General features: G+C 29.6%; 2 protein-coding genes across 2 annotated transcripts in view; one reads left to right on the top strand and one right to left on the bottom strand.

The window, feature by feature from the left end:
* The first annotated feature begins 1650 nt into the window (after nt 1-1650).
* Nucleotides 1651-2843, top strand: LOC136078629 (uncharacterized). The gene is made up of 2 exons (XM_065794412.1): nt 1651-1858; nt 1978-2843. Exons 1-2 carry the CDS (start codon nt 1651-1653, stop codon nt 2841-2843), a joined length of 1074 nt encoding a protein of 357 aa, XP_065650484.1.
* A 4457-nt stretch (nt 2844-7300) lies between these two features.
* LOC101234482 (BLOC-3 complex member HPS1) overlaps nt 7301-27594 on the bottom strand; it is a 68164-nt gene continuing 47870 nt past the window's right edge. The window contains exons 6-8 of the mRNA XM_065792972.1: nt 12690-12944; nt 12309-12596; nt 7301-7652 (exon numbers count right to left, since the gene is read on the bottom strand). Coding sequence (XP_065649044.1) covers nt 7493-7652; nt 12309-12596; nt 12690-12944 — 703 coding nt within the window. The 3' untranslated portion in view covers nt 7301-7492. The remainder of the gene's footprint in view (nt 7653-12308; nt 12597-12689; nt 12945-27594) is intronic.

Below are 27594 nucleotides of genomic sequence, written 5' to 3'. Positions count from 1 at the left end.
CGTTAACATGTTTGCCACCACAGATTTATTCTGCATTAGAAGATCTATGCTTGCCGGCATATCCAGAAGACGATTCAGTGACATGCGAAGAGATCGAGGAAAATATTATGAAGCTTTTTAAACCAAAGTCATCGTTAATACTACGCTTTGAATTTACAACAATTAAAAAAGCAAGTAACGAGAGTGTGACGCAATTTTCACGACGGATTGCAAGAGTTGCTGAAGGATGCAAATTTACGAACAGAGATGACAGGATGCGCGACCAATTTATCACTGGCTTTAACGATGGAGCTACGATCAAACGGCTATTACTGGAATCTGAAGAACTTGCATTTGCAAAGGCTGTTGAGGTTGCTGTTACTTTGGAACGAGTGACTCAAGAAGCCCGACAGTTGGATGGTTCCGATAATGTAATGGTTGCAGCAGCATCGCTACTTCCCCAAACAACTGGCTTTGCCGGAACAAATAAAATAACATGTTTTAATTGTGGGAAATTTGGACATTATGCACGGGACTGTGAGGCAAAATGCAAGAACTGTTCACACAATCATCGAGCCAAAGACTGCATCAAACGATTGCAAGGTTTAAAAGGAAAAGGGAGAATTTGGAAATAATGGCATCCAGTATTTTCCCTGAAACAGCGTTGCCATCATTAAAAGTTAAAATAAACGAAATGTTCCGAACAGCATTAATTGATTCTGGATGCTCAATTACAGTGGTTCATGCTGAATCTACACGTGGACTTGTTTCAAAAAGTGAAAAATGCATCACAACTTTGGGAGGAACTGTACAAGTACTAGGTGAAATGGTAATCAAATTGGAAATTGATGGAATATATCGGATGGTTAATTCGTTAATTGTAAAGGACAAACCATTCAAGTTTGATTTGATTTTTGGAATGGATGCTATTGAAAAATTCGGAGGAGTCGTAATCTATGGTGATAAAAACCGTACTGCCCGAATATTAGCATGTGACACGGAAAAATATGGCGCAAATTGTATAAGTAAAGAAAACGAAAAAAACGAAAAGAACGAAATAAACGAAGAGAACGAAGTAAACGAAGAGAACGAAGTAAACGAAGAGAACGAAGTAAACGAAGAGAACGAAATAAACGATGAGAAAGAAATAAACACGGCAAAATGTGGGGCAAATTATATAAGAAGTAAAGAGAACGAAATAAACGAAAAAAACGAAATAAACGAAGAGAACGAAGTAAACGAAAAGAACGAAGTAAACGAAGAAAACAAAATAAACGAAGATAACGAAATAAATGAAGAAAAAGAAATAAACAAAAACAACGAAATAAAACATCATACGATCCGCGAATACAAGATAAGCGAAAAGCATGAAAGTAGTTACCGAAAAGAAATAAATGAATGGATCAACTCTGGCATTCTTGTGCTGTATAACGAGCAAGCATTGGGACCACCTAAAATATTGATACCGCTCACTTCCGAGCTCTCAACGAATTTGTAAATTGTCACACAGCAAATGCCGACGTTTGTCAAGAGAAACTGCGTCGTTGGAGGAAAATTAAAAGTGCAAAAATCCTTGATCTTAAGAAAGCCTACCTTCAAATTCACATTGACAAAAAACTGTGGCCATATCAAACTGTGATTATAAATGGGGAACGGTATTGTTTCACCAGAATGTGTTTTGGCATCAACGTGGCTCCAACAATAATGACTACAGTTCTTCGTCACGTGCTCAATATGAATTCGACTGTGAAGAAAGCATGTGATAATTACATTGATGATATATTTGTCGATGAAAGTGTAGAAACAGCTGAAAATGTAGCAAAGCATTATGAGAAATTTGGGTTGCAGTGTAAACCTCCAGAAGAGCTAGAAAAAGGACGTGTTTTAGGATTGAGAGTGGAACGAAAAAAAATGGGGAATTGATATGGAAGCGGGACAATGTAGTACAATTCGAATCGTCAAATGCAGTCACACAATCACAGCTTTTTAGCAATTTAGGTAAACTTATTGGACATTACCCGGTGGCAGGAAGTTTGCGTTTACAAGCTTCATACATCAAACGATTAGCTGGAATTATTCCATGGAATGAGTATGTTTCTGAAGATTGCAAAGAAAAAATGAATGAGTTGCTTCACCGTTTGGAAAAAGAGGACTCGGTTGGTGGGAAATGGCTGGTACCAGTGAATGGAAAAGCTGAGATTTACTGTGATGCATCGTCTATAGGACTGGGTGTAGTTATTCTAATTGGAGGAATTGTTATTGAAGATGCAGCATGGCTACGACCAACGAGTGATACGCACCATACTAATATAAGTGAACTAGATTCGATACTTCGAGGGTTAAATTTAGCCAGTAAATGGGATATAAAAGAACTCACAGTATACAGCGATAGCAAGAGCACCGTGGGATGGTTAAACGCAGTTTTAAAAGAAGAATATCGCGTAAAGACTCAGGGAATTTCTCAACTGCTAGTACAACGACGGCTGAATACGATAAAGAAAATAGCAAAAGATATTAAGATTATTGTACAATGGATTCCATCTGAACTAAATCTGGCCGATCGACTTTCACGAATCCCTCAAAAATGGTGCAGAACAGTGTGTGCAACCGGAATAATCCAACAGAAAGACATATGGAAAGTTCACTCAATTGGTCATTTTGGTGTCGATCGAACATTGCAACTTTGTTTACGAAACAACCAGAATGTATCACGTAAGGAGGTTTCAGCAGTAATTGCAAGTTGTAACCAGTGCAACTCCATCGATCCTTATTCCGTAAAATGGAAGCATGGTCAGCTGAGTGTAAAGCAGAATTGGAATCGGGTTGCTCTCGATGTGACGCATGTAGGTGCAGAACTATACTAATCAATGATTGACTGCGGCCAATCACGGTATACAGTGTGGCGCAAACTGGTAACCAAAACAGCGGCTGAAATTATTGGAAAGCTGGAAGAAATATTTTCCTTATTTGGACCGCCAGTTTGCCTTCTAATGGATAATGAATTTCGTTCACACACGCTAACAAGGTTTGCTGACGAATCGGACGTTGATTTAGAATATCGAGCAGCTCATTGAGCTAAAGGCAATGGTATCGTTGAACGCATACACAGAACAATCAAAAGAACAGTCGCCCGCTCACGTTGCTCAATCGCTCTGGCAGTATTACTGTACAATGAGACGATCTCATCAAATTGTAGTAAAAGTCCATCGCAGTAATTTAAGCGAAAACCAACGTCGTTTATTCCAGGTGTCGATACACGTAAGAAAGTCGAAAAATATGAAGCAGACAACATATTCAAGGAAGGTGACAATGTTTGGGTAAAACCAGCTCAAGAGACAAAATGTGATCGATCTCGGATACCTGGTATCGTACGGAAGCAAAATGCCTGGTCGTTTGACGTCGAAACCGCAAATAGGGTATTCCCACGACATATCTCACACTTGCGTCGCCGTATTCCGGACTCATAATAAAAAAGACTCGTTTAACTTGATATACCAAAAGATGATATACCAAAAGATGAAGTTGGTAACGGTAAAGGAAGATATAACGAGAATGCCGTTCAAGTTCGAAATGATTGCAACGAACAAACAATAACGCGCTCCGGACAAATAATAAGAGCCCCACAACGATTAGACTTATGAGTTAATTCACCAAGAGGGCATGTTCTATTAAAGTTGGTGAATTAAAATTATTACGTATACGTGGTAAAAGTCACGTAGATAAACGTGATGAAAGTCACGCATTCATTTATGGTTTTTAATGACTATTGTTGTTTTATAATTGTTATGGGAATTTAACTTTGTATTTATATACGATTTTTTGTAATAAAACGGAAGGTTGAAAAACGCTTAGATAGTTGTCTTTAGTATATGTATATAAACGAATACAAGAATGCAACACTGCAATCATATTTTGAATTGTTGCTCTGGGATGCACGTACAATATGCAAATTTATAAAAGTTGATAATGGCTTATAGATATTATTTATAAAATAGATCAAAGTTTTTTTAATGTCTTGTATTTTTTTTAGGAAAAGGTAATGTTGAATGTCGTAATTGCTTAAAATGATTAAATATTTATAAAAATAACTCGTAATTTTTTTATTGACGTGTTCTCTAAATTTATTTTTACATTTTAAAAGAAAAAACTCTGGAAAAATATTAAAAATTGAAAACCTTACAGAGAAATATTAACGCAGAAAAATATACAAAACAAAGCATTAAAAATGGTTACAAATATCACTTGGTAAATAACTAATCAATATAACCAAAATCCACGTAAAATAAGCAGTTAAATCAAATTGAAAAGTTGATAGAAGTTTGCTTATTAAGTGAGGAATTTTCTCATTTAATGTGGAGCACTTCTTTTACCTCTAATTTGTGTTTGGTTGTAGCAGTATCAAAAATCTTTGATACTGCTACAACCAATTACAAAAATATTTGATGCATTTCAATGCTTATATACACGGGATTGTTTGTCAACTTTAATTTGCTCATTTATTTTAATTTTTTAATCATCTTACTAAACAAAATAAACATTAAAAATTTTTTTTAGAAAAAGATCGTTTTTTTAATGCGTTTTTTTTTTTTTTTTTTTTTCTTCAGTTTCTTATTAAGGTGTTGACTTAAAATTAGTACTTGTACTATATGTAAATATTCCATGAAATGTAAAATCTATTTCAGAATACATTTGATTTGATTTTGATCAAACCAAATCGTCTTTTAAGATGTACTTATTAAAAAATCGAATTCGCTTTCGACATTATTTTATTAATAATATAGATCTGTTTAAAAAATATTTAAACAGATCTTTTACAAAATTTTTAGTTTTGTTTTCTCTTGCTACAAATTTAGTCTAACACGTTATTTGATTGATCGAAAATTGATCAAGAATCTTTCTTTTGTATTAAAAAGTAATCAATTTCCTCAAAAAAGTTATTGGCTCAAAAAAATTACCGACCACTCCGGTAAAATAGGATATACAGTAGCATTAATTAGAGGCACTGACCTCAAAAACTTAGTTAAGTCGCATCATGATATCCAAACCGTATGCACCAATTTCTCATATGCAGTATTAGCTGCTCAAGATTTGTGGCAACCTCTAAAAACTTCAACTCTTATTAATTCCAAACCTTGGATGATCCCCAATATTTAAAGCTTAATAAAATTACGTCAAAAATATTTCAAAGTTGGTTCGTACATTGAATGGAGGAAGATAGCTGCAAAGATAAATAAACTAATCATCAAAAGAAAACATTTTATGACAAACGCTACGTATCAGGCAACACTGATTTTTGGAAAGAAGCAAAACAATGTAATAAGTCTGTAAACAAACCATCAATTTTTAAAAATCTAGCAAATAAACTAAACGATCAGTATCATAATGTTTGGAAAGATAAAAAAGTTCCTGATATCGCAATCTTTATTAATATATATGCAGATCAACCTGCAAATCCTATCTTTACTTACAATAACATTTTAACCCAACTAAGCAAACTAAAGTCTGGATCACCAGGCCCTGATAATCTGTCTCCAATTCTATTATTATCATCCCGTTTCAAAATATCTTCATCATTATTCTATTTAATCGACTAATTGAATGCAATCATATGCCAGATTAATGGAAATTAACTCAGTTATTACCTATACCTAAATTAGCGAACCCACTTTCTATGGAAGATTACCGACCAATAACTATTACATCTGTTCTGTGCAAATCTATGAACGTACCTTGTGCATATTTGTTGTTAATCATACGAAGCGTATCTTGACCACAAATAAACAATTTAGGTTCCTTAGACATAGCACAATGGATGCTATAATTCAAGTAAAAGAAGACTTTAGCTACGCAAATGACAATAAATGTCAATATTCGCCATCTTTTTTGATTTCTTAAAAGCTTTTGATATGGTTGCTTATAACAAATTGCTCATAAAACTTCAAAACTTGCTTTTTAGCTGGCTTACATCATGGATTGCTAGCTACCTACACAACCGTTGCCAAAGAATAATAACAATTGAGCAATTGAGCATATGTAATCGAATGAGAATGTATTAAAGCTGGAATCATTCAAGGTAGCGTTTTTGGACCTATTTTATTTATATTATTCATACATGATATGAATGATTTTTTACCTCCTGAGACAAACCTACAAAAATACGCCTATGATATATTAATTAACATCACCTATGATTCACCAAGATGCAAAAAACCGACCTCAATCTATTGTGGATGGCGTTGCGAACTAGGCTACTGTTAATGACATAAAACTAAATCATTTAAAGTACAAAACATTATCGATAGAGAGCCGTCACCCTAATCAAGTTGCAATTCCATCACCAATTCTTTTTAAACTCTTAACTCGAATCAGTTGATAGCTACAAGTACCAAGGAATCCTAATAAACAAAAATCTTAACTGGGATACTATTAAGTCAGTACCCTACTTACTAAAGCGCCGTAAAAAGATTGGTCACACTTAAACCTACTTCAAATTTATAGATCCTACGCACTCTCAAATTCTGTACAGCGCGCCTATACTCTTGCAGCACTGTTGCAAAAAAAAAGAGCTACAACTATTCCACAAACAATTTATTGTTATTAAGATGGAATAAATTCATATCAATTCAATATCTGTCGAAGAGCTTATTGATAAAAAAAATATAAAATTACTTAAAAAAATTCTATCTAACCCAACACATGCAACAACATCTCAAACCGCAAGCAGAATCCCTGACAGATTATTATATAAAACTAATACTGCTAACACTACATTGTATCAAAAAACGTTTGTTCAGAAATATTTACTTATACTTCGAGATAGTATCGAAAATCTATACCATCGTATGTAGTTTACTATCGGTACATCTCCCACTTATCATTTTTAACCTGAGAGAATAATACTCCAGATATATTATGAAGAAAAAATTGTAAAGCTCATTTATAAGCTATTCAATATTAAATAAATACTGATAAATAAAATAATATTCAACTTTATATTTAACAAGCCATATATTATCATAAATTTTTGGTTCAAAAAAGTAGCTTGAAATCTATTTTAATCAATGAAAATTTTATTACGATAATTTTATAACTCCCTCGCACCTCCCCACTGATACTTTTTTCCCAAAAGTAATTCTAATCTTTATCGGTCTGGTCGGAAATGATAAAAGTTACTTTTGTTTATAAACGCGATATGTGTTTATAATAAGGATCAGTTATAGAATCTATAGCATAGACCTGAATAGAACCAGTCAAAAATGTACTAAGAGCCACCCACTTCAGTACCATGTATAATTGATGAATGCTTTTCAACAAAGAAATATTTTCAGAAGTTTATTTTTAATTAATAGAAAATAAAATGTATTTATTTTTTACAATTCTAAAGTTTATTATAAAACAAATTTAATTATAAAATCAAATAAGAAAATAACATTGTTTCAAAATATTTTTTCTGACAAAGTATCGATTTAAGTAAGTATCGACTAAAAATCAATTTCCACAGATATAACCATAACTAGTTGCTTGGTTTGTCAGTCTTTCTTAAAGTTTTCACAAGTTCTTTACATGAGTTAGATATAAAATCATTGCTGACACCGGCAAGATACATGCATACAAGTTCATAACAATACACGTTTTCAGAACATTTTGACGGAAATAGATGTTGGATCATATTTCTAAAATATAAATCAAATGTAGTTTCAACGGTAGTTTCAAAAGAACTTGTTTTTAACTTTCTGCATGATTGTAAAAAAATATCCTTAAATAATAATGCACGCTCAATAAATTTTATAAAAAGGCATGTCACTTACTCGTATCTCATTCACGTTTGAGTAAAATGAGACATTTCATATTCAAAAATTTTATATTTAAAACTTTACGTTTCTTGAACAAAAATAATAGTTTAACATATTTTATATTTATAGCTGGAATTGTCATACAATTGAACCTCGTTTAATTTATTTATATCAAGAATTTTTCTATTTCTTTATATAAAGAATTGAAGTATAATTGCTTTATTTATTTCGCCTGGTGATGGCTTTGATAAAGATAAACTTAAGATTTGCAACATAGTTTTGTAGCATAGACTTTAATAATTTTTTTTGACATGTATGAGCAATTGTAGCTATATTTTAATTTTTTTTTCAAATTTCTGTTAAAAACTTTGATTAAACGGGCTAATTAAGGCTGTGTAATCTTTGTGTAAAAAATGTGTAATCTTTGTCACATCAACTATAATTATTGGGGTCTAAAATTAACTTTTTTTCCGTATTTTGTTTAGTTTAACCACTTTTTCTAAATTATTTTTTTATGCTTATTTCGAATTACTTAATAATTATTTTCATTATAAACATTTGGCCTTCTACTACCATTTCAATAAAAGTGATTATTTTGACAAAACAATCAATTGATATATTAAATGATATCATTATTATTGTCAAAATAGAATCCACAGTAAATATTTTTCTTTTAATTTTATCAATAAAATACGTAATCATGTGTACTTTATAAATACAACAAAAAAATTAGACTACAAGACTCAATTAAACGGTAGGACATCGACGCCCCCCGGACTTTTTTGAGATCTGATTTATGGGGGCAATCAACCATTGTTCATTTTTACTAAAAAAATCAACAACAGTTTGTCGTCCTCCTCTAGCAGACCTCAAGAATGGTCTGAGGGGCGGCGATGTCCGACCGTTAAATTGAGCACTGGACTGAATTATTATTTTTATTAACCTTTATGATATTAAATAAAATAAATCTTCGCTGCAATTATCTACTGTATTACTAAAATAAACATTCCATTTATCAATCGTTTTTAAATTTAACAGATCTTTTTCTTTTTTCAATGTATCTATTGACATCTGATTCACAAATAAATGGGCTGCCTTGTAATTTAAAACAAGCTAAGATATAATTTCTTTTGGACACCTAATGAAAAACTTACAATTCTTTTTTTTGCTCTGTCTCAGCTGATTCTGTCACTGTTAGCGACTGTATTTTATATTTTCAATTGTTTTAACAATGAGACATTTCCTGTAATATTTTTAAGTTACCTGAATCTTGATTTCACAATAATTTGGATATTTAGTATATTACCACGAGGAATTTTTGTAATCAACGGTATTTCCGAAGCTGATTGCAATGAGCGTATAAGTTCTTGTATTATTTAAGTTCAATGTTATTTTTAATTGTTTAATAAATTGATAAAAACTTTATTAAAAACGTAATACATCAGTTATTCCATTATTGTATCTTTTTCCTAACTCATAATACTTTCTTATTTTCTAGGGCCGTATTCTCATCTCTCCGTTAATCTTAACAGAGCGTTAGTCAAAAATATCTTTTAAATTACATTAATAATGGGTATTTTATACCCCATGAAAGTTTTCTCATTTTTTAGTTAGTGAATCAATAAATATTTCTATGAATCATGTATAGTTTAACACTTGCTTGTGTTTTAGTTATTTTTTAATAGGTATGGGGTATAACTTATCTTTTTTATGAGTAAATTATACCATATATGCATTATATATATACAATCACTGTAACAACAGTAGTGTGCTCATGTCGCATACATTTTATTTTTATGTCAAAAATATTTATATTATTGATACAAAATAACAATGCCTGAAATATTTGTAGTATATATTTCTCACATATTTTGTTTGATAAACACTGAAACTATTTTTTAGAATAGATATAATTAATATAATGAGTCGCCCAAGAAAAAAATGCTGCAGTCGAGGCTAATAATATTATTTTTGCTTTAAATGAATTATCTTCAAGTGATGACTCAGCTGACAAATTACTTACAGATGATGAAGAAGGTATTATTACAACTGAGGATGAATCAGCGGCTATCATCTCTGATAAAAGTGATGAAGAAGTTGTTCAGGAAAATTACATTTTAGATAAAAACATTATTTCAAGGAATGGTGAGAAAATTTGGAGTAAACTTCCATGTATAGATGCGGCTCAGCCACGTACACGCAATATTATTCAACAACCAACTGGCCCAACAAGGTTTGCAGCTTAGATTTGCGGCCAAAGTGTAAATACTGCCTTTAAACTCTTTATAACACCAGAAATGATTAGAATTATTGTAAACTGCACTAATGCTGAAGCTCGTAGAATAAGACTAGAAGGATGGGTTGACACTACAGTAAATGAGTTTATTGGAGTTCTTCTCCTAGCTGGATTGTTCCATTCTAAAAACCAAAGTATTAAAGAACTTTGGAGTAGATTAGAAGGGAAATGTTTATCACTAAATGTAAGAGCAACTTCAATCCTTACTGTCAATGAGCAACTAGTTACTTTTAGGGGACATTTAAGATGTATAAAACTATTAAGCCAGGAAAGTATGGAACGAAAATATGGATATTATGCGATCCTGAAACCTCTTACTGCATAAATTGTACCCGTATATTGGTAGAGTAAATGGAGTACGTGATGTTGGATAACGTACACGAGTAGTTCTTGAACTAACTGATCACTTAAATGGATGTGGTAGACATAACAGCTGATAATTTTTTACAAACATTCATCTTGCATGTACATTGCTAGGACGTAAAATAACATACACTGGCACCATTGAAAAAATAAAGGAGAAATACCAAAAAACTTATTGCCAGCCTTACATTGACCAGTTTACTCTAGCTTTTTTGGTTTTCAAAATGACTCTACTATAGTTTCTTATGTACCTAAGAAAAACAAAGCAGTAATATTATTATCAACCTTCCATCACAGTAGTGACATTGTTATTAACCATAATAAAAAACCACATATTATTCTAGATTAAAACAAATATAAAGGTGGAGTTGACACGTTAGACCAGGTTTTCAGGTGCTACCGAATGAGTAACCGATGGCCATTTACAATGTTTTATAATATTTTGGATATTCCAGCATACAAAGCTTTAATTTTATTCTTGTCAATTCACTTGAACTATAAAAATGGGGTTTCTCATAGAAGAAAAGAATTTTTAAAAGAATTATCAAAAAGTCTTATTGAAAAATTTGATGCAAATGACAATGTTCCACAAATAGTTGCAAATAATAATCTTCGACAAGTATTTACAAACCAATTCAAGAGCAGCACATAAAAAGATGCTATATGCGTTCTTGTGTTCATGACAGAAAAACCTGCCTGCAATGTGCATCATATAGCCATTCTGTTTGCAAGGCTTATAGCAAGATTGTTTGCAATAGCTGCAATATTTAGAAGATATATTTTGTTTTTATTTGAATAAATTGTATCAAATATCACTTTTATTAAAAAAACATTGAGAAAATTGATATTTTTGTTAAAAGCACACATTTTAATTTAAAAAGTTAAACATATTTTGTATAAAAACCTATATTTTTAGGTGGGGTAGTTTAATACCCCAGCCGTCCTTAGCGTAACTTTTTTTCTCCCGTCCTTTAAGGGTTAAGCTTAACGGAGAGATGAGAATACGGCCCCTGTTGAAAAAATATAGCTAAGTTTTGAAAAACTTTATTTGCAAGAATGATCATCTAAGTTTTTTGATGCGTACATATGAACTGCTTCTAAGACTCCTGAACAATCATTCTTATTTAATAAAAAATTTCCAAAAGATAATTTATTGTTAAAGACAAGTACAAAAGCAACCCTGAGTAAAGGCAACTTTGCATGATAAAATTCGTCAACTGGGAGATTTCTAAAAAAAATTTATTAATTTTAATTTATTTGTTTACTAGTTTATGATTTATTTATTTACTAGTTTGTTACTTCTTGTTGCAATATTTTTCATTTTATTCGGTATCTAAATTTAGTTAACAAAATTAATAGCAAACTCTAGCGAAATAAATAAAATTTTTACACTAGTGTTAGACTTAAGATAAGACTTATTTTTGTTTAAACGCAATTTTTCATTTATTTTAATTCAAAGTTATCCAATCAAAATTTAAATTGCACATTGCATAACTTTACTCGCAAAGAATGCGCTGCAAATATTTTTTTTTTATAAGTTTTTTAATATCAAAAATGTTTAAAAATGTTAAAAATAGAAGTAGAAGGTCAATTACAAAAAAATAACTAAAACTAAATTGTTTTTTGAACTCTTCTAAAAAAATTAAGAGTTAAACAAAAATTTTTGGACCCCCCTACTATTATGTTTAAAGTCGTGTTTGTTGTGACCACAAGATATGTTTAAAGTCGTGCTTATAGTGACCGCAAGATAACATGGTAACACAACACTAAAAGTTAAATATTATAGTGTACTAAATGAAACACAGAGTAACACTAAATAAAACATTTAACATTTTAAAAAAAAAATTGTGTAAAACTCATACATATATTTAACTAACCTGTAAAATGAACCTGAAAGCACTCCAGTTGGTTGGTCTATATTTATATCTCGCAAAGAATTCTCGGAATACAAACATTTACCATCAAAATCTTCAAACCAAATAAAATATGAATAACTAAAATCTCCATCATTTATCATTATGGATGAGTAACCTTTTGTCAACATTGTTTCAGCATATTGCCAAAAATCCCATATTCTCTGTTTAATAATAATATATCGACGTAGCTGATTCAATATCGGATCTGTTTTAATATTAATTGTGGGTGCAATAAAACAATTTGCTACTCTAAAAAAAAATTATATTAAATTACATTTTTATATCTTTAAAACAACTTTAATTATTTTAGCATAACATAAATTCTTTAGTACTAAATATTACCTATTGGTATAGATAAAGTGCACAAGGCCAGGAAATTCATTTTGATAAGTTTCCATAATGACATTTCTTGTACTTTTACTGCTGAGGTATGCAAAATAAGTCTTTAAATGTTCAGTTGCAATATCTTTGATTGCATTAATAACAAAACCTTGATCTTCTGTTCTTGATAGCTTTCCTTGTGTGTCATTTTGAATGAAAAGATACCAAAAAAGGATTTTGGCAGATTTAACGAACTCTTTAGTTGCAGTTTCCATTCTAAAATAAATGAATTAAAATATTGTGTTATCCATACCAGTTCAATGTATTTTTATTATTTTGCGGTTTTACTACTCAGTGAGCATATGCTCACTGAGTAGTAAAATCGCAGTTTAGCAGCAAGTTTAAGAACTACAATTTAAAATACTAAGTCACATAATAAAGTTAGTCAAGTTTTTTTTTTTTTTTTTTAATTGTTAAGTTCAGCCTTTGGCATCTTTAAGTAGTTCTGAGTATCCTGGAATTAGTCTTGTTGCTTTATGTTGTACTTTTTCAATAAGATTATTATCTTTATTTAAAAATGGATTCCACATAGAAGACGCATTTTCAAAATGAGGGCATACTAGCAAAACGATAACAATTTAACTATATCAACATTTAAAAATAAAAATGTGTGTTGGATAAAACCTAAAATTCTATTAGCTTTAGAAACACATGCAGGTATATGCTAATATTTCAGATCGTTTTTAATTATGACACCAAAGTCGTTTTCACATTCTACAGTACTAATCAAAAATGATAATTGAAAATGTAGCATTTTTTTATATTTTAGTTAAATTTTGTTCTTTTAGTGACATGCATAATTTTGCATTTTTCTATATTTAATTGCATACTCCAGTTATTGCACCAATTAAAAATAAAATTTGTCATCCTGTAGATTATTACTGTTATTAGAGATTATCTGGTAAACTTTGTAATCATCAACATAAAACTTGCATTTATATTTTAGTTTATCTGGAAGATCATTAATATAAATTAAAAACGAAATTGGTCCCAGAACAGAGCCTTGTGGTACACCACTTGAAACACTAAGCCACAGAAATGTCTTCAACAACTACTCTTTACCTTCTATTTGATAAAAAGGACTCAATCCATTTAAGAACTAACCTCTTTATACCTAGGGTTGCCAGATGTCCGGCTTTTACATAGGAGAATACAGTGCCAAACCTATAAGAATTAAAATTTTTACTGTGTTCTCCTTTGTAACGGCTGGACATCTGGCAACCCTATTTATACCAAACATTTAAATTTTAAATATAAGTTTTCTATGGTGAAATCTTTCAAATGCTTTAGGAAAACCAGTAAAGAGGATGTTGATAGGGCAATCTTGATCCATTGCCAGAGTTAAATATATTGGCTTTCAAGTAAATTTGTAATGCAAGATTTACCTGGTGAAAAACTATGCTGATTCTTATTTATCAAATTATTGTCTAAAAGACGCCAAATGGTAGAATTTTTATATTAGCTTTTCTAAAATTTTACATACAATGGACAAAAGAGAAACAGGTCTATAGTTGGAAGGGAGAACAGAACAGGTCTATAGTTGAAAGGGATAACAGAACAGGTCTATAGTTGGAAGGATCAAGCTTATTGTGATTTTTAAAAGTTGGAACTATTTTTGAAAACTGCTTTATATCTGAACTTTTCCACACTTTTGGTAACTCTCCCGATGCAGGGAATAGCTTAAAAATATGTTCAATAGGAATGCTCAGAGCATTGTATACTCAATACATACAGATGGACTTCATCGTTCCCACAGGCCTCGTATTTATCCATTTATTTAAATTGTAAAATAATTTTTTTATAAGCTGAATATTTTTATCATTTTCACAGTAAATTTGAGTAACAGAAATTTCGGCTTTGTTATCATCTCAAGTAAATACAGAAAAAAGATATTCAACAAATTAGAAATATCTAAAAGGTTATCACTTATTGTACCATTTGGAAACCTTAAAGTGCAAATTCCATCCTTATATTTTTGTTTGCTGTTCACGTATGGATAAAATTTCTTAGAATCGGATTTAGAACTTTTAGCTAATTCATAAGCAAATTGTTTCGAGGTCATATCAATAGTTTTGAATGTCTTAGTTTTAACTAGTTTGTATTTTGTTAATAATTTGTGATTATTTTTACCTGATGCAATAAACTTTGGGGTGATGTTGATACCAAGACTAAAAAAAGTTCCTTAAATTTACAAAAGGACCTTATAAAAAGGTTTGACGCAAGTTCAGAAACACGATTTGAGTTTTCTGTAAATATAAGATCAAGTATGTTAGTAGATTTCTTGTCAGACTTTTGAAATGTTGGAAAGAATACAAATGACAAATATGACAAAAAGTAGTCATTTTTAGTTTCTAAAAAATTAAATTCAGAATTATCATTGATCCATTTTATATTTGGAAAAATTAAAATCACCGACCAACAAAAAACCTGTAAAAACATTGTTATCAAGAATATGTTTTGCAGCCAGAATCGATTTACTAAGGCTTGAATTATTTGCAGAGTTTGAAGTCTTTTGAGTCTACAGCATATTTTTTCAATAAATAGATAACATAATTAAATAGAGTTAATTTCAAAAGTTAAAGGACCTTTTTTTTCGAAAACAGAAAAAATACATTGTCTCAAGGCGTAAACAAAAGTCTCTTTTGGCTAATGTTTTATCTGGGTTAATGAATATATTTGTTAAATTTTCATGTGAGCGTAATTCCTTTGCTGCAGTAAGTACAGTATTCCTGTGTGTGTTGTCCATGAAGTATATCAAAATTAGAGCAGGTTTTTGAGTAATAATATTTTTTTTTGAAATCTTCATACAAGGACAGGTGAACATGGATTTCCGATCTTATTAAATATCTTTTTAACGACTTTAAAATCATTAGCTTGTTTTTCTGATACTGTTATTGCATCAGATTCTGTTACAACAAGTATTATTATACTAGCTTCTTTACTTTTTTGTTCATTTTGTTTGATTATTGATGGATTTAGGTTGATTAGTTGTGTTTCACAACTAATCAAGCTAAAAACAACCATTGTGTTTTTTTTTCCACGAACATCAACATCTGCCCGTGAGGGAGTTGATGTTGTTTTTGCATGGAATGCCTCAATTTTTTTTAATAATTTTTTTATTATGTCTTTTGGTGCATGCATTATTACGGTTAGATCAATAGTTTTTAAAATTAGTAAATTTCCTTTTAATTTTTGTATTGTTGTCAAAATTTGTTGATGACATTGATTGATGATCTTAACAAATGATTATAATGATGCTAACTCGTTAAACTTTTTAATGATGCTGATGTAAATAAAAGGTTTTAATTTCAATAATGGACATTTTTGTTAACTTTTAGTTTTCACTTAATAAATAAGAATTTTTTATTGTTTCCACCGCCAAAAAAACAAATTTAAAAAATGTAATTTTAAAACAAATCTATATTCTTGGCAAACCAAAACGGTAAAACAAAATTTTCACCACTTTAAGAGTTCTTGTATATACCCAGCAACCAAAATAAAAACACATCTTATCTCTTTGTTAGCAGTCAAAAAAGTTGGAAAAATTTTTTTTTTTAAGAGCAATCTTTCAAACTAATAGACTGAGAAAAGCAACAGCTTTACTGTGTAAATAGAAACAACAGCTTTACTGTGCAAATAGAAACAACAGCTTTACTGAGCAAATAGAAGCAACAGCTTTACTGTGCAAATAGAAACAGTTTAAACTAATAGAGTGTGTTGACTTTTCTTTATATTAGGCTTAACTTTGAAACAAGAAACTTGACAAACCAGTCTGTTGCACAACAAAAAAAATTGAGCCAGGAACCTGGTGAGTTTGAACTCATACCTCTAGCTTCTAAAGCAAACGCTTTACCATTTTGACCAATTTAACAAAACAAATATAAAATTTTTAGCAACAATTTTTTTTATAAAAAGAAAAACTCAACTCAGTCAGAGAAAGCTTTATTTTTTATTTTCTACAAGTTACTTATTTTCCTTTGCAAATCACTGAACTATGTCTAGTTAGATCAGCATATTTTATTTAATTTAGCAAGATAACATTTGAATTAGTGCTTTTTAAAAGGGCGAATTTGTTCAAGAAGTTTTAAATCTTTTAAAAAATACTGATTTATTTGAGTAAATATTTTTATGATTGTCTGTTTTCTGCATATAAAAGGTGCAAAATATAACCGATATATAAGCGTAAATGAATAAACATGGATGTCAACAATATTCTTTTACATAAATACGAAAAAAACTAGGGCTTGCTGATAGAAACATATAATCCTGTTGGCGTGATGAACCTAGAATGAGACAGTCTTCCAACGCTGCACTTCTCCAGATTGGTAGAACAAGGTGCCACTTGTTCAGTACAGCTTGACATATACTAAAAAGTAATGGAGTTCATCAACTTTCAGGTTATTTCTGGTTTTTATGCACTCACGGCTAACTCATATATATAATATCAGCAGTTAGTGTTTTTTGCATCTTTTAGCACTGCTCAAAAAGATTAAAAATATGTAAATAATGTCACAATTATTTTGCTGTATTTTCCCAAAATTTTTAAGACTAGCATAGCTGTTGAAATTGAAATTTATAAACAGAGTTTGTTTTTAAAATTTTTTTTTTTTTTAATTATTTTCTATTTCCACATACAGCAAAATTTACATACATTGACTGATTTATATAGAATTTTAGAGGCAAGCTTAACAGGAAGATTATGAAGACCAACATGGGAACAAAGAAAGAACTAACCTACTGATTACTGTTAACAAAAATTCCATAAACTGTTAAAATTTACTCAAATTCAATAAAATACACAGCTCTTATGTTAAAAGTTATCTAAACTATTTTTACTAAGTTATTGTTATACTAAAAGTTATCTGAACTATTTTTACTGAGTTGTTTTTATGTTTATATTATTAATTATGTATTATATTATATTAATTATATTAATACTAATGACAATGAATTACAAAATAATTGTTACTTTTTTATTAAAAAACAACTTTTTTGATTTTAATTGCTCTAAAACATTTATTTACATTTTTGTTATAATATTGTATGTGATAAGACTTTTGTATAATATTGTATGTGATAAGACTTTTGTATAATATTGTATGTGATAAGACTTTTGTATAATATTGTATGTGATAAGACTTTTGTATAATATTGTATGTGATAAGACTTTTGTATAATATTGTATGTGATAAGACTTTTGTATAATATTGTATGTGATAAGACTTTTGTATAATATTGTAGGGGAGAGACCGGGGCTAGTTGCAACAGGTATAAGTTGCAACAAAGCGTTTTAAAGAATGGTTTTTATATATTATTCCTAAACATTTTTTACATTATGCAACTATAATCAAAACACATCAACTGTAAAATTAATTATATATCTTATAAATCTTATAGTTATAAACTAAAAATTTCAATAAATATTGAGAATTTTTTTTTTTTTTATATATATAAAATTCTAATTTTTGTTTTCAAGGTGTTTTTTCTTGGTTTAACTGTAAACCTAGTGATATATAACCATAATAAAATAATGGTAATTTCAAACACAAAAAGATGAAAAAAATTAAATTTATTTAATATAAGTTGCAACAAATTGCTTGGGGTAAGTTGAATCATAAAATAGCTGCAGGAATCAGGAAAAAATAAAAATGGCAGATGTGTTTGAAAAGTTAAAATCATTGATTTAATAATCCTTGAATAAATAGAGAAGTGTCAGTAATTTCTTTTATAAATACCTACTATCAGAAGAAGCTCTACAAAGCGCTAATCTGATATTTAATAAAAAATAATTAACTTGGAAGTAAATAAAAAAATTATTAACAAAAAATATTTTCAAAAAAGACAAAAAAATTATCAACTTTTAAATTTAAAAGACAAATATAATTGCGAATTTAAATTATTACCATTAGTTCTTATAGTTTGGAAGCTTGAAATCCAATCATTCAAAAGTTGGAATTCAATTTCATAAAAACTTGAAATTCATAACTTTAAAACTTGGAATTCAATCATTTAAAAATTTAAACTCAAAATTCAAGCATTTAAAAGTTGGAAACTAGAGAAGACTACTAGGGTGATAAATAGATGCAATTTATTGAACGAAAAGATTGAACCAGATAAGCAGAAAAGAAGCAAGAAACACAAGAGAAATTAAAATATCAAGAAGATTTTTTTACTTGCTATCTCAGAGTATTTATTTGTTATTTGAGACTTGTTTTTTGAAAGTGATTATTTGTTTACTGATATTTTATTTTATTTTAACTTTTATTTATTTTTCTTTCTAACATTTTAACTACTTAAGTAATTATTATTCTGGATAATTATAAGTGTATTTATATTAAGTGTAATACCTTTATATTCATATATATTATTACTTCCATGATATTTCCATACAAAAAACTAAGTAGCAAATTAAACTTAAATAAAAACCATGGATCACCAATGGCATACTTAAATCTATTTCCATTAAAAACAGACTATATAAAAAATGCACAAAATGTAAAGATATTAGTACTAAAAATAAACTGTTTTCTAAACTTAAACTTTATAGAAACAGAATTAGCAATCTACTAAAAATTAGTAAAAAATCCTATTACACAACCTATTTTAGTAAAAACTTAAACAATATTAAGAATACTTGGAAAGGGATAAAAGATCATTAATATAAAACATTCCTACTATAGTTCAACTCTCAAACTTAAATTGAAAGAAAATATCATCACAGATCAAACTACTGTATCAAATACATTAAATAACGTTTTTGTTACTATCCAAAACAAACTTCAAAACAAAATTATACCTTCAACATCCAAATTTACTGATGATTTACTGATTTTATAATCTCAACTCTCTGAAATCTCTAATCTTATTAAAACCACTCTTAGAACTGGAAAAAGCTTTGGTTCTAATAGCCTTCCTACATTCCTTCTTAAACTTATTCCAAACATAATTTCTAAACCTTTCAGTATTATTAAAAATAACTCATTTCCAAATTTAAATATAATAACAAATTCCCTTATGCATAAGAGGCTCTATGCATTTTTGAATACTTTTAATTGCCTTTACAAACACCAGTACGGGTTTTGTGCTAATCATTCCACAACTCACTTATTAAAATTACTGAGTCAATTAGAAAAGCTATTGATGATAAAAAACTTTGCATGTGGTGTCTTTGTAAATCTACAAAAAGCTTATGATACAGTAGAGTATTCTATCCTACTCAAGAAATTAGAATATTATGGAATCAGAGGAATACCTCAGATCTCAGTTTGTCTCAGTCAATGATTCAAAATCTACTTAAATAAATTGTTCCAATGGTGTCCCTCAAGGCTCAGTATTAGGGTCACGCTTTTTCTTCTTTATATTAATGACCTTAATAACTCAATTAAGTTTGCAACTCCTTACCACTTTGTTGATGATTTTGCTGACTATTTTGTTCATTATCAACAAATCTTTAAAAAAAATTAACAAATATATTAATGATGATCTTGCCAATTTAGTTCAATGGCTTCGCTCAAATAAGCTTTCTCTCAACTGTAGCAAAACTGAACTAATCATATTCAAATCTAATAAAACAAAAATCAATAAAAATTTAAACTTTAGATTAAGTGGCCAGAAAATCATTGCCGTAAACTCAATCAAATATCTTATTTAATTGAGTTTATGGGAATGATTATAATTGATTCCAACCTATCATTTGTATCCTATCTTAAAGACTTAGCCATAAAATTAAGCAGATTAAATGGAAAAAGCTAAAGTTCACCATTATGTCAATCTGGAAACACTATTAAACATATATCATGCCATTTTTGGCTTACATATAAGATATGCTTGTCAAATATGGAGACAATCTCAACAGCAAGCAGTTTTAAGAATATCCCATCTTCAAAACAAAGTTTTAAAAATAACGCATTTTCAAAATTACAAATTCAATCCTAATGTGCTTTGCCTTACATCTAAGATCCTTAAACTATGTTACCTTGTTCAATTCTTGAATCGCCAGTTTGTCTGGAATCACCAACACAAAAACCTACTCTCTTACCTTCAACAATTTCTTCCCCAAAAATGCAAATAACCGATACTATCTTCATAATGATAATCTGAATCTTGCAGTCTTAAAACATTGTTCTGTTATGGATATAAGTCTATAAAAAACCAAAGTATAAAATCTTAGAATAACCTTCCCTATAACCTAAAAGCTCTCCATTCAATCTACGATTTTAAGAGTAACCTATTCCATTTCTTCCTAATCAAATACAGTTAATAAGTATGTGTATCTGTGTATAAGTGTTTGTGATAAGCGCATGTGAATAAGTGTGAATGTATATGTATGTGCATATGTATGCATGGATGTGTATGTGTGTATGTGTGTATATATTTATATGTGTGTGTGTGTGTGTGTGTATATATATATATATATATATGTGTGTGTGTGTGTGTGTGTGTGTGTGTGTGTGTGTGTGTGTGTGTGTGTGTGTGTGTGTGTGTGTGTGTGTGTGTGTGTGTGTGTGTGTGTGTGTATGTGTATATAAGTGTGTATGTGTATATAAGTATGTGTGTGTATATAAGTTTGTGTGTGTATGTGTATATAAGTATGTATGTGTATATAAGTTTGTGTGTGTATGTGTATGTGTGTATATGTGTATGTATATATATATATATATATATATATATATATATATATATATATATATATATATATATATATATATATATATATATATATATATCTGTGTGTATATATCTGTATGTGTATATAATATATACATATATATCATATTATTAAATGTGTGCATATGTATTTATGTATTTATGTATGTATGTATGTATGTATGTATGTATGTATGTATGTATGTATGTATGTATGTATGTATGTATGTATAAGTATACGTGTTAATATGTATTTGTGAATGTAAATGTGTATGTATGTTTGTATGTATGTATTTGTATGTTTCTATATATGTGTGTATGTATTAGTGATGTACTGATACCACTTTTTTGGCCGATGCCGATGGGCGGGAAAAGGCTGATACCAATGCTGATACCAATGAATTAACTAACTATTAAAATTTCGGAAATATAAAACCATACAGCTTTAAGTCAGGTAAATTTTTTTATGGAATCAGTACTGGTTAACAAATACTTGAACCCAAATCAGACCCAAACAATAATTTCAAAACATATTTAAAAAAAATATATATATATATACATTTTTTTTTTTCAACTATAGAAGAAAAACTTTCAAAAAAATAAAAACAAAATCTTGAGTCAAATAACATTCTGTCAGACAATCAATATGGTTTTCGATCCTCTCGCTCAACGCCTGACTTGCAAACTGTTGTGACTGAATAATTTTATTGGGTATTATATGGAGGCGGAGAAGCTAGAGCTATTGCTCTTGACATATCTAAGGCTTTTGACGGTTTGGCATGTTGGTCTTGTCCATAAGCTTGTTTCATATGGTCTATCTAGGAAAGTTTTTGAGATAATCAAATCGTTTCTTTCTAACCGCATTATTAAAGTCATCCTTGAAGGTCAACAGTCTTCTTTATTTCCAGTAAATTCTCAGTACCTCAAGGTTATATTCTTGGTCCTAATTTATTTCTTATCTACATTAATGATATATCTAAAGTAGGTTCTTTTTACTGATGACAACCTTATATCTAAAGTAGGCTTTTTTTACTGATGACTCAACTTAATACTTATGTCTTGCCAAAAAGTTTTCTCTTTTCTTTCTCTTAGAACAGACATTTGGTTTTGAATTTGATCTCACTTCTGTAACTGAATGGGGTTTACAGTGGCTTGTATCTGTTCTGATTCCATTCTCTACCTCTAAAATTTTTTTATTTGTCCCTGTATGGAATACTGTTGTCATATTTGAGCTGGTTCTTCTAATAATGCTCTTTCTCTTCTAGACAAGGTTCAAAAACGCATTGCAAACAGAGTTGGACCTGGTCTATCTGCTAAGCTTGAGCCTCTTTCCCATCGTCCTAAAGTTGCATCTCTTTCTCTTTTCTACAAATATTATCATGGTCGCTGCTCAAAGGAGCCTTCATCTCTAGTTCCATCAACCAAAACTCATTCTTGCTTGATTCACCATTCATCAAAGTCTCATTCTTTTACTGTATCTGTCTGTGTATGCTCCAAAAACTTATATTCATCTAGCTTTTTTCCCCACACTTCGACCTTTTGGAACTCTGTCCCATATTTATGTTTTCGTGACTCATACAACCTTTAACTTTTTAAGTCTTCTGTCAACCATTTTCTTGCTCTATAACTCTTTTTTTCTAGCTACTCCCAACTTGATAGTGGTTGCAAGCAGTGGTTGCAAGCAGTGGTTGCAACTTGATAGTGGTTGCAAGCAGTGGTTGCAAGCAGTGGTTGCAACTTGATAGTGGTTGCAAGCAGTGGTTGCAAGCAGCCTTGTTGCTTGATAGTGGTTGCAAGCAGTGGTTGCAAGCAGCCTTGTTGCTTGATAGTGGTTGCAAGCAGTGGTTGCAAGCAGCCTTGTTGCTTGATAGTGGTTGCAAGCAGTGGTTGCAAGCAGCCTTGTTGCTTGATAGTGGTTGCAAGCAGTGGTTGCAAGCAGCCTTGTTGCTTGATAGTGGTTGCAAGCAGTGGTTGCAAGCAGCCTTGTTGGGAGTAAAAATTGTATTGTTATTATTGTTACTATTACCACTTTTATTATTATCATAATTAGTATTTTTACTCCTTTAATGTTTGTTTAATGTTCGTTTTGTTACTGCTGTGGTTGAATAATATTACTATTAGCATTAACAATATATTTATTAGCTTTTATTTGCAAGGTTTTTACTTAAGATTAGTACATGTACAATTTGTAAACTTCTGTTAATGTAACAACAATTTCAGAATATATGAATTAATTGATTGATTGTTTTATTGATTTTACACACGTTCCTAAAGTAATTTTTTAACAAAAAAAATTAGTTCTAGAAAACAAAAATCTGGTAATATTTTTTAATCAAAAAAAAGAGAAAAGAAATCTAATTGTTGAATTGAAATGTAATTAACTCTTTAGTTTCTTTTGTTTGTTTTTTAATGAATGTTTATTGCTAGGAAATTCTTTTTTTGTTGTTATCAAAGTTTGACTTTAGTTTGTTTTTATGAAAACTTATTCAACACTTGTTTTATTATTTTGCATTCTAATTTTTTTTAAATAAAATGTTGTGTTCTATTTTCTAAAAACAGAACTTAAATATCTTAAAAATTTCTCTTGCATTTTTCTAAACAAACTTAATGTTTATTGACTGAGAAAATACTTTTTTTTTTCAGAAACACTTTGGAGTTAAAATAATAATTCTTTTTGTTTAACTGCTTCAGTTTTTGAAGTCGAATATAATTATCAATTTACTAAAAAAGTCAGGTATTGCAGCTCAATGAAAATACAACTTTCTTTGAACTATTTTTACAATTTTTGTCGCCAAATAGCAATTAGAGATTAATTTGTAGTTTTTCTTTGGACTCTGCAAGGCTTATACTTTTTAAGTATTGTGTTGCAACTTACTCCGTTCACTGTTGCAACTTGCCCTGGTGCAGGTCAAGTTGCAACAGTGCAGGTCATTTTTTATTTTTATTTTTGTTTCACTACTGAGGAACAACTAAGTTTTATATAAACCAATTTTGGTTTAATATGTCAATAAGATCTAAAAAAATATCAAAGTTGTAGGAGATAAGTGGTTTTTTAAATTTTGTTGGAACTATCCCCGGTCTACCCTATGTGATAACTTTTATATAATATTATATGTGATAAGACTTTAGTATATTGTATGCGATAAGACTTTTGTATAATACTGTATGTGATAAAGCTTTTGTATAATATTGTATGTGATAAGACTTTTGTATAATACTATATGCGATAACAGGCTTGGACAGGAATGGCTTTCTATTGCACTCTGTAACTAACCACACTAATAGTTTTTTTTCTTTACAATTTGACCATGGTTGTTTTAATGTTTTAACTGAAATGCAATACAAAAAAGTATGTTGTAAATAACTTTTAATCATTGATCTTTTCTGTTTTTATTTTACTCGAAGGCTTTAAATACTTAAAGGAGCATGTATTTTGTTGATTAATGGAAAAGTTTTGAAGCATTTTGTAATGTTCTTACAATTAATTTTTATAATTAATCTTTTAAACAAATAATTTATTATTTGAAATATTTTTTTTTTTTTTTTTTCAATTATGATAGGAGTGAATAAGATTAAATCTTTTATAATAATTTTTAAATTTGTTATGTGAAACACTTATTAATAAAGTAACATATTGCTTGTAATGCTCAAACTAAAATTAAATTAAGTTGTATGTTGGCAGTTTATTTTATTTAAATTGCAGGTGCATTTTATTTAATTTATCAAAAAAATTATGCAACATTTTTTTATTAATATAACATTTTCTATGATGATTTGATAAATGAAGACGACATCTACGATTGCGTCTTCAATAGGAACTATTCAGTTATTATATTCTAATATATAGTTATTTCTTAGGTGCAAAAAACGTAAACAAAAAGTAGTATAAATATAAAATGGTAATAGTTCAATTCGGATGTTAAACTATGATCTTTATTGGAGCTTTCAATGGTACTGGAACTCGCGTTGGTACTGAGGTTTTTGTCAGTATTATTATTTGTTTCAATTAAAGCATCAGCCCTATCCATCGATTCGAGGCAGACCCCTCTGCGTTTATTTAGATATATTGACAGCACTAATTAAAATCTCATCTCGTTCTTGTACACTAAAATTAGGATCATTCCTGACTATTAATACTGGACCTTCCATTGTCTTGTAGTTCATCTTTAAACATGAAAATTCATTCTACATGACATGCATGACATGAACATTACTATTTCAATAAGAAGAAGCAGGTTAGGGAACATTTTTCTATGATTAAAAAAAATTTCTGCGCTGTTGTGACTTTATAATCTGCTTTTTTATTACTTTAGATGCATTCCATTCAAAGAGAACCATTTTAACTTAATCCCGTAGCTTCAAGAGGAATTTTAAATGCACACATTAATAAAGATATGCTGTCATCGCCATATCTACTATCTTCCATCCAAATTTGGGGATCTAACAAACTTTGTTTGAAAAAGAGCTAAATCTATCATCAATCAATGGTAAAACGATGTTGACTTGCAGATTTTCTTACTTGGATTGCACAATATTTTGTATTATTTTAAATCATACGAAACAAGAGTGGTTGAACCATCCTTGTCATTGATTCTAAACTTTAGTAAATATGAATCAATAAGATTCATTACTCAACTCAATTGAGCTAGCCTTAGTTAGATCCATTGCTGGTTTTACCTCATATAAAATAAGCATTTTTTTCTTTGAAAACTAATGATAATGGACTCAACTTCTCTAAGACATCCAAATAACTCCATGCATAAAAGTCTGTAATCGTGCAACCGTTTAGATATCCCATAAAGCTTAGCACACAGTTCAGTTTTAGTGTCACAATCAGTAGTAACATTATCAAAACCCTTAATAAGTGAAGGCAGTTATGAACCTTGTAAAACCATGTTTTCTGTGATTGACGCGTTCCTGACATTTTAGGCAATGTCTTGAATGTAATATTAGGTGGCTTGGCTGCTTTTTTAACTGCCACTTGTAATTTGCCTGAATCGCAAAATAAATGGATTATAGTAATAATATAATATATTAGTATATAATACAAAATAAATAAAATTGTTTGTAATCTCTAAACTGAACAATAACTTTTACACCACCTTTAATTGCTAATTTCAAACGATGGTTCACGCAGTGAATTTTTACAAATTAATTTCTTTTGTTTTTCATATGAGTTAAAACCCCATAATATATACGGAAATTGACGCTAGCTTCATCTGAATTAGCACTGACAAGTTTGCTTTGGTATGCATTTGTGGGAATGTTTCCTAATGCATTAAAAATGTCAATGGCCTTTTTAAAGGCATTAGAGTCCATACCACCAATATTGTTTATCTCTAGTAAAGATACTACAAGGTAAGTAGGGATACTGACTATATGCACAAGAATCAACTCTTTCTTGTATTTTGTTTTCCTAGCTTGAGAACCATCAGAGAGAATGGAGAAAAAGTTTTTCTCGATAACGATTTTAGAAATTTTTTCTTTAATGGTATTGGCAATGCATGAGATAAATTGACATGCAAAAAGTAAATCAAATGCGATTTGATTTTTATTAACTCTGTTAGGGGCTGTTCAAATAACATGTGACTGATATAGGTGGGGAATGTATATGAAAAGTGCACCAATTATCAAATAGGAGAGAGGTGATTCGCTAAAGTGTGATACGACAAAAAACATAAAACAACGACAAAAAAACACGAAGAAAAAAACAATTTCTAAGCACTGCATTACTAGCTTAAATTGCAAACTCTAGAGATATTTGTTCATTAAAAGTAAATTAATTTTTCATTTACACATATTTATCCCTGGATTTTATCATTACTTGATATTTGATAATACTGAAATTTTTGGGAGATATGATCTGCAATGATATCGTAAATGACGTGCGTTTTCAGAAATTTAAGATCAAAATTTAAGACATAAAAGAAGAAAATCTATTATACTAAAAAAATAATACCAAATATATAAAGTAAAACTTATGTTACCTCTGAAAAAATGTTCAAACAATTTTTTTAAGTGAAAATAGTTTAAAGTATTTCCTGAAATTACAATTTAAATAAACTACAAAAACTAATCGTATCTGATATTTAATTACTACACTAGTTTCCCTGTAAACACATTTAAAGTTGTTTGAAATTGTTTCTGTAAACACATTTAAAGAATAAACCACTACTTCTTTAATTTCCTCTTTTAAAAACTAATCTGAAACAAAATTAAA

This window comes from Hydra vulgaris, chromosome 03, assembly GCF_038396675.1.
Source record: "Hydra vulgaris chromosome 03, alternate assembly HydraT2T_AEP".
Classification (NCBI taxonomy): Eukaryota; Metazoa; Cnidaria; class Hydrozoa; order Anthoathecata; family Hydridae; genus Hydra; species Hydra vulgaris.
Note: the sequence above shows the minus strand (reverse complement) of the source record. Positions and strands in the feature narration are given on the sequence as shown.

Excerpts from the sequence above, each read along its gene's own strand:
- LOC136078629 (XM_065794412.1), top strand. The coding sequence starts at position 1,651 with ATGTGTTTTGGCATCAACGTGGCTCCAACAATAATGACTACAGTTCTT. Across the intron at positions 1,859-1,977 it reads AGAAGAGCTAGAAAAAGGAC|GTAAACTTATTGGACATTAC; the intron begins GTGTTTTAGGAT and ends TTAGCAATTTAG.